Source organism: Poeciliopsis prolifica, unplaced genomic scaffold, assembly GCF_027474105.1.
Source record: "Poeciliopsis prolifica strain line A6 unplaced genomic scaffold, Auburn_PproV2 SCAFFOLD176, whole genome shotgun sequence".
Lineage (NCBI taxonomy): Eukaryota > Metazoa > Chordata > Actinopteri > Cyprinodontiformes > Poeciliidae > Poeciliopsis > Poeciliopsis prolifica.
Genome location: NW_026562551.1, coordinates 30,118 through 43,226, shown reverse-complemented (window position 1 = coordinate 43,226; position 13,109 = coordinate 30,118). Strand labels below are relative to the sequence as shown.

At 40.4% G+C, this 13,109-nt stretch overlaps 2 protein-coding genes across 2 annotated transcripts; both read left to right on the top strand.

Annotated features, from left to right (window-relative positions):
* Positions 1 to 2,547: 2,547 nt before the first annotated feature.
* On the top strand, positions 2,548 to 4,181 carry LOC129356493 (uncharacterized). Its single transcript, XM_055026088.1, has 7 exons — positions 2,548 to 2,992; positions 3,091 to 3,150; positions 3,230 to 3,265; positions 3,362 to 3,422; positions 3,509 to 3,615; positions 3,706 to 3,978; positions 4,074 to 4,181. Exons 1-7 carry the CDS (start codon positions 2,915 to 2,917, stop codon positions 4,173 to 4,175), a joined length of 717 nt encoding a protein of 238 aa, XP_054882063.1. The 5' UTR covers positions 2,548 to 2,914; the 3' UTR covers positions 4,176 to 4,181.
* A 255-nt stretch (positions 4,182 to 4,436) lies between these two features.
* LOC129356510 (uncharacterized) lies at positions 4,437 to 9,450 on the top strand. The gene is made up of 5 exons (XM_055026100.1): positions 4,437 to 6,168; positions 6,256 to 6,390; positions 6,488 to 6,550; positions 6,631 to 6,762; positions 7,324 to 9,450. Exons 1-5 carry the CDS (start codon positions 6,043 to 6,045, stop codon positions 9,448 to 9,450), a joined length of 2,583 nt encoding a protein of 860 aa, XP_054882075.1. The 5' UTR covers positions 4,437 to 6,042.
* Positions 9,451 to 13,109: the final 3,659 nt, after the last annotated feature.

Below are 13,109 nucleotides of genomic sequence, written 5' to 3'. Positions count from 1 at the left end.
AACATGGCTGAAAACTCAGTGCCTACAGAAGAGGTCATAGGTGAATATAAAAACTACAACATGGTGGAACTGTCAGTTACTACTGAGGAGGACTGAGCTGCTCTTTTGAACTACAATTCCTGAAGGTTAGAACTACAACATGGCGGAACATTCAGTGCCTACAGAAGAGGTTAGAGCTGATTGTCAGAACTACAACATGGCGGAACTGTGAGTTACTGCTGAGGAGGAAGGAGCTGGCCTTTAGAATTATATTGTGTTTGGACTTTTTATAACTCATTTTAAGCAACAATTGTTACACACAGGATTAGTGTGGCAATTTTAAATGAAGCTTAATGCAAATTTCAAAATAAAAGGCTTAAGATTCATCTGTGGCTAATGCAGCCCCGCAGGGGCTGCAATGATATTAGCTTGCATGATCTTTTTCACTCAGGTTACGGCTCTGCCTTGCGCAGCAAGGCAGAGCATTAACATTAGCACAAACATTAGCATTTCACTGTTCCCCACTAGTGTACTGCCTATGGCAGTGCAATAAGATTATGCAGCATGATCTTTTTCTCTTAGGTTAGGGCTCTGCCTTGCATAGCAAGGCAGAGCATTAACATTAGCACAAACATTAGCATTTCACTGTTACCCAGTGTGCACTGCTGTAGGCAGTGCAATAAGATTATCCTGCATTATCCTGAATTAGCATTAGCCTTTTTCTTTAAATATGGTAAATAGGTAAGCAAAGATATCAACACAGACATTAGCATTTTAGTCCCCCCACAAATACACTGCCTTGCAGAACAAGGGTAATGCTGTTTAATTAGCATTAGCCTTTTCTTAAGACAAGCATTTTTTTCATATTCTCCCAGGTTAGAAGAAGAGTATTTGATAAACGCTGGAAAATGTCAATATCTGATTTCTGTAATATGTACTATCTTGTGTCTACGTCTGTCACGTAGATTAAATATAGTCACAGGGAACCTTACCTTTGTCTAAACAAGTAATTTTTAGGCTCTGTGTCTTAAAATATTCTATTTTTTATTTTATTTTATTATTATTTTTTTTTGTGAAGCTGGGTGGTCAACAGAAGCATATGCCATACACGCTGGAAAATGTCAGTCTCTGATTTGTTGATATGTAACATCTTGTATCTATGCCTGTGACGTAAGGTGCAGATTCCGACAGCTATGTTTACAATTGTTATTGTGTTGCATCTTTTAAAATTGTTATTTTGTAAAGCTGACTGGTCAGCAGGAGCTTACGTCATACACGCTGTAAATGTCAATTTCTGATTGGCTGACACGTATTCCCAAGCCGCCGGAACTTTCTGGAACTTTCTGCTTCCGAGTCTGCTTCGGTCAAGGTAAGACGTGTTTGTGATCTATCCATAATATATAGTATTTACAATTTTTATTTCAGTACAATATTATCATAACTGTTTGTAGTTGTTAGATGCAGTGTTCGTTGACAAAGGTGGTTGATTTTAAAAGCTTACTGCGCGATATTTCGTCGTGGCTCTGATAGCGTACTTGCTAGCTTGATGGAATAAGATTTTTCTGAATTTATTGATGTTATTTCGGGCCCTCACGAGACTTTGCGTGATTTATTAGTTGTTCTCTATAACAGGTTAATATGTGACTTTGTTCGGTTCTAGTCCAATTTGGGGAATATTATCCATATTATGGTCTGAAGCGAAGCAGCTGCGGTAATTTCTGAGCGGATTTGCAGCGTCACTCGGCAACGGAGAACCTAGAGCATAGGTGTCAAACTCTGGCCCGCGGGCCAAATTTGGCCCGCAGAGTAATTATATTTGGCCCGCGAGGCAATTTCAAATGAATATTAGACATTTACGTCAGAAAGGAGGCATTAAATGTGTATTTAAATTTTATTTAATATATTTAATATTTTATTTCACATATTAAATATATTTTATTTAATATAATTTGTTTTATTATTATTAGCAACTCAATTTTGCACACCTGCACTTTTAAGTTAGATAAGCTTTGCTTGTTCAATATTTATTGTTATTTTAGAACTTGTTTGGGTCCATATTAAAAGATTCATTTGTTCAACCTTGGCCCGCGACTTTGTTCAATTTAAAGTTTTGGCCCACTGTGTATTTGAGTTAGACACCCCTGACCTAGAGGTTCTGATTGAGTAAATAAAGTCAGATGTTTTGTTTTGCCTTAAATAAATGTATTACATAATGATGAAAAAAACAAAAAACACTTGCTGCAGTCACTTTATGAACTTTATAATTTTTAAAAATTCAAATGAAAAATCTAATTTACAACACACCAAGCTAATATTGTGTATTTTCATAGGTTTGTAATTTTGATGTTTGACAAGTTTTATAATTTTCTTTAAAAAGCTTATACAATAAAAAAACTTGGTTGATTTGATTAAACTTTATTTTTCTCCATTTACATATTTAAATGTACAGATTAATTTGTTTAATCTGTGTTTTTAATTAGATTTTAGAACAAGTTGTATTATGTACTGATGTTTACACCAGTTGTGGAAAAGATCTTAATCATATTTAGATGCCTTAGAAGAGTTTGAAATTAATTCTTGTATTTAATAAAAAAAAATGTTCGATGTCTTTCAGTTATTTTTGTAAGCCTTTTTTTAATTATGTATTTTTCTTCTCATTACAGCTTTTCATTGTGCGAGACTTTGCGATTTGGAAATTTTCACTGCGACCTGCTACAAATCACCTCTGCATCACTACAACATCTTATTAACCCATCAATACATATTCAGACAAGTTTCATCACATTTTAACATTCACACATTCACTAACACACACATACACACACACCTAGTGTTACACAGTTTAATTTCATATATATTACTTAATTTAATTTTTATTTGTAAATAACCACCTTTCCCCGGCAGTTGTCTTCTTTTTTTATTGTGGTGTTACAGGATGCCACGTCGAGGACGACGCTCGGAGGCGGCCAAGGTGAGATGGAGGAAGCTGGAGAGTGTGCCGGTCGTCGCCAAGGTATATTAATACACACTGCTGAAATTGTTTTTGTCTAACGGTAGTTCTTATTGTAGTTTTGACTTTAAGCACGATAATAATCGTTTCTGTGTTTACAGCCTGAGACACCACCGCTCGCGTCCAGCGCTTGGAGCCCGACTCGGTCCCCGCCGAAGAAGGTATGGCTATAATTTTACATTTTAGCAACTTATTGTTGAATAACATCATTTGCTTTACTAATTTTATTTATGTCTTTAGACGTCGCGACTGCTGGAGGGTGGCCTGCCCGACCAGGTATGTTCATGACAAGTTCAGAATCATTTAATTAAAATAACCCAATCCAGTTATGTTTGTAATTCATCTAAACATTTTGTAATAATTCTTTTGCAGATGTCGCCTCCCGTGGTGCGCCAGGAGGAGCCCCGTGTGCAATCGACCTCTCCTGGGTCACGTATGTAGATAAAATCTTTGTTGTTTTGTTGTTACATTTTCAAAGGCATGAAAGCCTAATATTGATAAGTGCACATCTCTAAACAGGCCGTGGGACGGGGCATCGCCATCGGGTCCAGACGTGGCCAGCCTCCCGGGTGACCAGACGGAGCTGCAAGTTGGTTCTGCCTACTGCCGAGGCTCTGGAGAAGAAGGTACTTTTTTTTGTCCAGTCTCATACACAAATCTTGGTTTCAATGATAAAATTCTATAAGCAAACTTAAATGTTTGTTTTTCTTTTTCAGTTTGCTCTTTTGGTTGGTGATTCCCATCTGCGTGCTATTGTGGATGGGTATTCTACCATGCCAAAGGGCGACTTCTCCTTAGGGATGCTTGCATCCCCCGGGGCCTCTGCGGAAGAGTTGCGGCTTGAGGTGCTGGATGCAGTTCTGCCTCGGCCCCCCGAGGTGATCTGTCTTCTGGCCCCAAGTAACAACTTGACCGCCAGCAGGACCTTCGTGGAGGCCGGAGCGGCGTTCGGGGCTTTGTTGCGTACCGTCTGCAACCTCTCTGCTAATGTAAGTATAAAGTCCACTGCATTTATTCATGATGAAATATATCTTAAAACTTGGCATGTGTTAATTTGCTTCATTTTTTTGGATTAAAATTACAGGTGGTCGTTGTGGACTTTCCACCACGCCTTTGCGTGGAGGAAAGTGTGCAACAGCTGCTGCGGCAGGAGTTTCAGCGTGTGGCTGCTCAGAGAAGTAAGTGATGTACAAAATTTGTGTTCAGACTAAAAATTAACTTACTTATCCTTTTGAATCTACATTATCTGGAATTACTACATTGTTAGTGTGACTAACATTAAGAATGAAATTTTCTTTTATTTCTCTCTAGGTGTTCGGTACATCCCTGTCACTGAACACTTCCGCCTAGCCTAGCCTGAGCGTAAGTTGAATTGATTTTTATAATTGTAAAAGTGTTGTTAGGCGTACTGTATTTTATAAAATGTATTTATAACTCGTAGGTTCACCTGAGCGACCGTCCGGGGATGGAAGTCCTTTCTCAGTTGCTTCAGGCTGCGGTCTGCTCGCAACTTGAGTTAAGTGCACCGAAATCCCCAGCTCCTGCGATGTTGGCTCCTCCCCCCCCTGGGACGGCTTCCCCCCCCGTGGCGAGACGTCCCCTGCCCCGGCTGGTTGTGGTTGGCGAGGTGGCTGCTCCGCGTCGTTCGGACCCCTTCGACTGGACTGTGGTTCGCCGAAAGGTACTAAATACATGCTTTGTTGATTTAAGCAAAATTTTGCATGTTTAACTCAAAGAGTCCATGAATGTGTATCACTTTTTAACATGTCTGTTTTGTGTGTGCCTCCCTGAGTCGACATTTCAACTTTTCTTTAAAGTGCTGATTGTAAACAATATACCAGTTTTTTAATTGTGTTGAGGGGAAAGTAAAACTGGAGTTATGCTAAAATAATTAAGTCTATTTTGTAAAAAAAAAAAAAAAAATCATGTAAATGTTAAAAACCACCTATTTTGAGAATGTGAAAGGGAATTGGCTTACAAATGTAAAATATGAAATGCAAAATGACATCCCTTTGTTATTTGAAATCTCCAAACAATAAGTATGGGCTGTATTTTATTGATACGGAATGGGGGAAAGTTGTGCAAGTAATGGTGTGAAAAGAGCAACTGTGACAAGCGGGACCAGTGTAATGGCAAAAACGGTAAAATATTGATTGGTTTGACAGAAATCTGTGACACACACTTCATAATTAATACATATTTTTTAGAATTATGTATACTTTATTGGTGCCTAAGGAAAAATTGCTTACTTTTGCCAAAAAGATGGTTCGTCCAAATATTAGTTAACACAATTGAAACCATAAGGAATTTAACATTTATGGAAATGTATACATGACTGCGATATTGTACATAGTTTAAAAATGTAACTAAATATAAAATAAAAAGACAAAATAACAAAATGTGGACTTATATGTTAATCTATGAATGACAACATGACCGCAGACAGGACAGAGGTCAAGTAGAATGAGTCCAGAAAAAACTAGTAAAGTAAAGAAACTCACTGTCTGGTCATTGTATATGAACAATTATACAACTAACAAATGTGCAAGAGACAGGCTTGCTCTTTTTTTAACTTGAATATAAGGAGGGAATTTTGCAGCCACAATCTGAGGCACAGTAAAGATTAAGACGATGTTGATGGCAGTTTTATTAGAAATTTAGATAATGTGAGGAATAAAAGGTAAGATGGCGCATCGGTAGGGTAGAGGCAGGTACTTGTGGTCCAAGGAGAGGAATGGCGGCACTGCGCAGCTGGAAGAAGCCGATCACCAGGGGATGAGGTAGAGCGACTCCCCCAGCAGCTTCCAGCCATTGTAAACTCCAGGAGTTAAGGTAGAAACCCTTTGTGAGTTTCACTGTGAAAAATAAATTGTTTTTCAAACTTGAATTTTTTGTAACTCCTGTATGTGTAATAACAGTATATCCAAAAGGGGAAAAAAGTGTAATTTCATACAGTTTAGGTTGTGCTGAAGAAAATGCCACATATAGCATTGATATGTTTTCTGTTGAGGAAATTCAAAGGTAAAATCAAAGTTTGTTCAAAATGACTATACATGTATGTCCTGGACCCAGAGGGTTTGCTGCCACTGAAAATACTTTTTCTTTGTTTACAGACATCGCGTGGTGTCCAGGGTGGTGATGGCTGTCCACACGCCACTGGGAGGGTGGTTGACCAACAGGTATGATTTTCTTCACGTCAAAGCAAAACATGTTGTGTTCTCAGAGTAGAAATGAATCTATTTTAAGCTATTTTTGTTATTTTTCAGGGAGACCTGCTGGATTCTTCCATCCCCCCGAATCCGGTGTGGTTCAGCCCAACGTTGCTGGAGGAGATGGACCGGATCGTTCCTGCGTCTGGCCGTGACGCTCCGTTACCTACATGTTCTCCGACGAGGAAGAAGGTATTTTATTTAATTTTTTTAAAACACTAATCATTAGAATTTGATGTCCTACAGTTGGTTTTAACAATTATATAATTTCTTCTATTTTTTTGATTAGAAGACGAGTCCGAGGCGTCGTCCAGTTTCTGATCCCTCCCAGCTGATTCCGGTGGAGCAGCAGGTGTGACACTGTTTCAGAAAATATATCACGGACTTTAAGATAATGAAATGTATATGTTAATAGCTTCTGTTGATTTATAGATGGAGGGAGCGCCGAGAGAGACCACCACGCCAGCTCGTCGCCAGGCACGGAGACCGGTCCCCCCGACGGACGCCCCCGCCGAGTCCTCTTCTGTGCCGCTGGAGGACCATGTCCGGGATGGGAGCTGCCAGGTAACTCCTTCCTACCATCTCAGTCACAACAAATGGGTGCAACGTGTTATGGAGAAAGTTGGCATACGTGGTTCTGCGTATGACGAAGTTGCCAAAGATTATGTCACTCACCTGAGCACAAAAGCTAAAAATGGCTGTGCAAAGTGAGTTTATAAATTTTAGAAAATGTGTGTTTTCAAGTTTTCAACTTTGTGGGTGTGCTGCTTTTTTATTTGTGCCTTTTTTATTTTTATGAAATTGAATATTATTTCAAAATTTTTGTTTTTGTAGATTGGATAAAAAAGAGAGAGCTAATATTGTTGATTAATTTATAAAGTACAGAAAAGTGAATTTGAGATGCACAAATATGAACATATGTATTTATGTTGAAAACTGATCCATTACTGCTGTGAAAGTACTTACAATTATGTTACTTTATCAAAATTGTATTTCAATTAATTTATTTATTGCCAGAATAATTGATTACTCTTTTTGAAAATACGTGTTTACAACTAACCCAATCGGTGGTAGGTAGTCATCAGGTGAATATTTGTATAAGTAATGACTTTTTTTATGTTACAGGCTTCGGCGCTGGAACCCGGGATCAGCGGTCCACCTGTCCTGTTGGTGAGTGCTTCACATTCCCAGGCCAACAACAGGTATGCTGCATTTTCCCGTAATCACCAGTGTACATGCATGGCACTCACATTTTTAGCGTACCACAATGAGGGGTTGCAGTTTGACACAGTGTTGCTTGACAGAGTGATTGAAAAAGGAGACGAACTTTATGTCGGTGTTAAACAGCAACTGATCAGTGATGGAACATTTCGTGACAATCACTTGACGTTTGAAGAGATGCCTGACCATGTGCTGACAGACAGGAACATCTATGCAGTACACACAACTGGTGTAAGGGTAGGTCATGTTTTTGCTGATAGCGGGAGCCAATTGGGTTTGCCTCTTGCCCTGCAACTGGAATGCCTGTCGGAAAATGTCACCCATGCCTTTCTTTTGGTGACTCCAGAGTGCATTGCAGTTTTCAGGGACAGAAGTGGTCGATTTGGAGTTTTTGATTCCCACTCAAGAAATTCCGCAGGCCTGCCCCACCCCAGTGGAACTGCAGTAATGATGACTTTCTGCAATCTGTCTGACATGGTCAACCATCTGCACAAGCTCTTTAGAAACCGCGGCCCCAATGCCACCTATGAGTTTGTGCCAGTAGGTTTTGTCAGGGACAATGACAACCCTTCTGAGGATTTGGCCTTTCAGAACATTTCACCTAGAGCCACAAAAGTAAGTCCAACTGTTTTCAAACCAGAGAGCCCCGCTGAAGAGAAAATGCCTCCTTGGCTTAGGGAAGTTGCAAGTGTATTAGAGGAGACAGCTCCAACCATTCCAAATATATCAAAAGTTCCCAAAGCCAATAGAAGAAAAATTAAAAACAGGGTCAAAATGCAACAGGGAAAGAATGTAGTAAATAAAATTAAAAAAAGTTCATATGAAAAACAAAGATATCTGAAATCTCCGACATTTAGGACTAAAAAGCTACAGGCCTTAAAAGAAGAATACATTCTTCATCAAGCACAGAGGAAGGATCAGTTCAAAAATAGATATAGAACAGATGCATCTTTTCAGGAGAGAAAAATAAATTATATTAGGTACAGATTCAACTTTGTCCACAGCTTTAGAGCCAGTCGTAAAGCCTACATGGCTGAGTATATAAGGAAACGGTTCAGAGATGATCCGGTCTTTAGAAGCAGGCAAAAATTATACATCAGGAATCGATTCAGAAACGATCCGGTCTTTAGAAGCAGGCAAAAATTATACATCAGGAATCGATTCAGAGACGATCCGGTCTTTAGAAGCAGGCAAAAATTATACATCAGAAATCGATTCAGAGATGATCCGATGTTCAGAAGCAGGCAAAAATTATACATCAGCAGTCGATTCAGAGATGATCCGGTCTTTAGAAGCAAACACAAAAAAACAATGTGTGAATATATGAAGGTGAAGTATCATAGTGAGCCTGCTTATCGAGTCAAACATAAAGAAAAATGTGCTGCCAATAGAAGAGGTAAACTATCAAGACAAGTACTTTCCAAAAATTTGACACTGCAGCATGCTTTACGAATCAGAAGGAAGTACAGAAGAAATGTAGGCTTTAACTTTGAAACTCCACGCCCTTTGATGACTGACGAAATGAAAGCTGCAATACAGAACTTTTGTAAGAACATTCAAAACGGACCCACATATGTTTGCACTGTGTGTCATAGAGCTCTTTTCCCCAATCAAGTAAAGCAGTGTAAAAGAGATAAATATACCAAGAATATGCGTGTAGTAGCTGATTGTCTAACAGGTACGTATGTTCATGTGTGTGGAGCTGTGTGCTCAACCCCTTGTTCTGTACCTGAAGAGAGGATGGGGGAGTGGATCTGCTACACATGTGACACCTATCTAAGTAGAGGAAAGATGCCATCCATTGCGGCTGCCAATAACCTCCACTTGGCTCCTGTTCCCATAGAGCTTGCGGAATTGAATGTACTTGAAAGGCAATTAATTTCAAAAATTCTGCCTTTTGCAAAAATTGTTTCCTTGCCCAAGGGACAGCAAAGGGCAATACATGGAGCAGTTGTCTGTGTTCCTTCTGACATGGAAACTGTTGTAAACAGTCTTCCGAGGCCCGTGAGGAAGCCCAGCTTTTACAGGTGAAGCTGAAGGAAACCAAGTACAAAGGTTACCAGTACTTTTACACGGTCAACATGAAAAATGTGTTAGCTGGACTGAGGAAGCTTAAAGAGAGTCATCCGGATTACAAAGAGGTAAGTATAAATGAAAGCGCAACATTTGAAGGTTTTCAAGAGGATCAGCCAGTTGAGGACTCGGATACACAAGCAGAGGAGGCTGAAATGGATGCAGCAGCAGACCAGCAACCTGACCACATAGGGGCAGAGCATCAGGCACTTCGACCTGGTCTGATCTTGGACACCTGCATGCAGCCTCCGGACATAGCACAGGAAGTATTGTCATATGGAGAAGGAATTTTCAGCATTGCACCGGCCCAGGGGAATAAGCCCATCTCCTTCTTTAGTGTCCCGAGACTTGAAGCCAAGGCTTATCCTGTACATTTCCCAACTGGAGTAAATACGTTAGATGAATCCCGCCGTGTTGCACTTTCACCGAGTAGGTATTTCAATGTACGGCTGTTCTCAATAGATACTCGGTTTGCAAAAGACCAGAGTTACCTTTTCTTTGCTCAGTTTGTTACTGAAACTCAGATGGCCAATGACAGTATGTCAATTCAGACAAGAAAAGGGAAACCGAGCACCAAAGATGGGAAAAATATTTCCAGCAAAACGCTACAGGACAAAAGGAGCTGGAAAACTGATCCAGAATAAAGAGGCCACCCGTTTCATGCAGCCTTTAAGAGGAACTCCAGCTTATTGGGAAAAAGGATTACGTGATTTGCACGCCATGGTGAGGCAACTTGGAAAGCCCACTTTCTTTTGCACGTTCTCTGCTGCTGAAATGAGATGGCCAGAAGTCATTGAGGCAATCAAAGCTCAACATGGAGAGCAGGTAAGTTTTTCTGAGCTTGACTGGAATGCGAAGTGTGACATTCTTAGGAGCAACCCTGTCACCGTCATGCGCATGTTTGAAAGAGAGTGGACGCACTGTTTAGAGACCTCATTCTTTCCCCTGCACATCCCATTGGACCAGTTGAGGATTACTTTTATCGTGTGGAATTTCAGGCCAGGGGTTCACCCCATATACATGCTGTGATATGGATTAAGGATGCACCTGAAATGGAAGACCCTGCATGTTGTGAAGTCATAAAGTTCATTGATCGTTACATATCCTGTCAGTTGCCTGATGAAATCAGAGATCCAGAGCTCCACAAATTGTAACAGAGGTTCAAATGCACAGCAAAAAACACTCAAAATCATGTAAAAAAGGTAATGTTGAATGCCGATTTGGATTCCCAAAACTACCAATGGACCGCACCAGAATCACCGTCCCAGTAATTGACTTTGATCTGGAAATTGATGACAAAAAACCAAAGCAAATTAAGCAAAAAGGTAGGAGAAAGTCTAAAAAATCCAGATCACCATTCATCTCAAACCTACAAAGAGAGGCGAAGAGAAATTGAAACCAATTAGGGATTTACTGAAGGATGAAAATCATCTTTTAGGGATTTGTCAGAGTTACTCCAGGCTTGTAACATGACCAAAGAAGAGTACATTGGCCACGTTGATGCTCTCACTTCTGGAATGGTGGTAATGATGAAACGTGATCCTAAAGATAGTTGGGTGAATGGGTACAACCCTGATCTTTTGCGTGCGTGGAATGCCAACATGGACATTCAGTATGTGCTTGATGAGTACAGCTGCATTGAGTACATGATGTCCTACATAGCCAAGCCAGAGCATGAATGGCACAGTTCCTCAAATCGGTTGTTAATGATTTAAAAGCGACCAATGTTAGTGAACGCGATGAAATGAAAAAGATTATGCAGGCTTATTCAAAACAGAGAGAGGTTAGTGCTCAAGAATCGGTTGCGCGCACTTGTAGCCTACCTCTCAAAAAATCCTCGCGTAATGTTCTTTTTCTTCAAACAGATGAAGACGGTGTAAAAATGAGCCTTCCTATGAGTAAACTCGTCAACATGTCTCCAGATGAGGAAAATGTGTGGATGGCAGGATTGCCGGAAAAATATCTAACAGACCGAAACATTAGAAATTCGAACACATGTGCCTGGCAGAATTTGCGTCAGAATACCGCGTTTTATATGGTAATCAAATTCAAGGGCCAATGCAATTCCCCTACTTAATGATGCAGGATTCATCCAGAAAAGAACGATGGGCAAACCTGCAGTTATCAGATTTACTCGTTTCTCAGAGAAAAAACACCCGAAATTTTATAGACGGCTTCTAAAGTTGTATTGTCCACACAGAAGAGATGAGGACCTTAAAACTGAGGAACACACCACCTACGAAGCGTTTTACAACAACGGTTTCCGTGGTAGATATCAGGTTAAAAAGTATGTGGATTTCAACCGCAAAAGGTATGAAGGGCAAGGTAAAAAAATTGACAAAATTATGGAAGAATTTAAAAAGCAAGGACCGGTTCGTAATGCCTGGAACACTTTTGCACCAGAGGTTGAATTGGACAATTTAGAATGCGCTGCTGAGCGACCACCATTTGAAGAAGATGAAGAGCAAGACCCTATTCCAGATTACGAAATTGATGTCAATACTGGAGACATGCCAAAAATTGAAGCTCCACAATTGAGCCCTGATTTCATCAGACAAATGTACAGAAGTTTAAACGAGACTCAAGCATCCGTGTTTTACGCCATTCGCGATTGGTGTCTGAAGCGCGTCTGGGTGACAACCCAGAACCTTTCTTTTATTTCTTGACAGGAGGAGCTGGCTGTGGTAAATCTCATGTCATCAAATGTGTTTACCAGGATGCAACCAAGCTCTTGCGCCAGCTTCCTAGACTTCTTGATATTGGTGACATGTCCAAGCCCACTGTGCTTCTCACAGCTTTTACTGGTACTGCTGCGTACAACATATCGGGGAAGACTTTACATTCCATCTTGAAACTACCCAAAAGTTTAAAACCACCATACAAGGGTCTTGGAAATTCATTGGATGAAGTGAGGGCAGTTCTTTCTAGTGTGGAAATCTTGATCATTGATGAAAATCTCCATGGTCTCCAAAGACCTGCTTGCATATGTTGACTGGAGATTTCAACAAATAAAGGGGAACAACAGGTTCATGGGTGGGGTCTCTGTTCTGGCTGTGGGAGACTTCTTCCAACTTCCCCCCCTTGGACGAGCAAACCTCTTTGTGTCGCCGAGGACGGCATGCTTGATATCTGGAATGAAAATTTCCAGATGATCAGCCTGACCGAAATCATGCGGCAGAAAGATGACAGAGCATTTGCAGAGCTCCTGAACCGGATTAGAGTTAAAGGTAAAACTGATTTGCTTAGTGACGATGATAAGACTCTTTTGATTCAAGCTGTTACTGAGCCCAAAGAGTGTCCTATGGATGTCCTACACATTTTTGCAACAAACAAACAGGTGGACACCCATAATGCAGCAGTTGTGGCTTCTTTAGGTGCAGTAACAGTTGACATCCAGGCAGAGGACTACAAAAGAATTACAAAGACAGGAAACATGATTAACTTGGGCTGTTGCATAGCAGGCAACAAGCGAGACTTGTCTAACAATATACAGGCTGGTTTGGGTTTTAGAGTAATGATAATAGAAACTTGGATGTAGAGGACGGTCTTGTCAATGGAACATTTGGCACCATAGCTGATATTGTCACCAGTACCACAGAGGGAAAGACTAGCGTAAA

What these genes read in the sequence shown, in the direction of transcription:
- LOC129356493 (XM_055026088.1), top strand. Translation starts at nt 2,915, where the DNA reads ATGCCACGTCGAGGACGACGCTCGGAGGCGGCCAAGGTGAGATGGAGG. An exon ending in GTGTGCCGGTCGTCGCCAAG is followed by an intron (nt 2,993 to 3,090) that starts GTATATTAATAC and finishes CTGTGTTTACAG; the next exon opens with CCTGAGACACCACCGCTCGC. An exon ending in CCGAGGCTCTGGAGAAGAAG is followed by an intron (nt 3,616 to 3,705) that starts GTACTTTTTTTT and finishes TTTCTTTTTCAG; the next exon opens with TTTGCTCTTTTGGTTGGTGA.
- LOC129356510 (XM_055026100.1), top strand. Translation starts at nt 6,043, where the DNA reads ATGTATGTCCTGGACCCAGAGGGTTTGCTGCCACTGAAAATACTTTTT. An exon ending in GTTCTCCGACGAGGAAGAAG is followed by an intron (nt 6,391 to 6,487) that starts GTATTTTATTTA and finishes TTTTTTGATTAG; the next exon opens with AAGACGAGTCCGAGGCGTCG. An exon ending in TCCGGGATGGGAGCTGCCAG is followed by an intron (nt 6,763 to 7,323) that starts GTAACTCCTTCC and finishes TTTATGTTACAG; the next exon opens with GCTTCGGCGCTGGAACCCGG.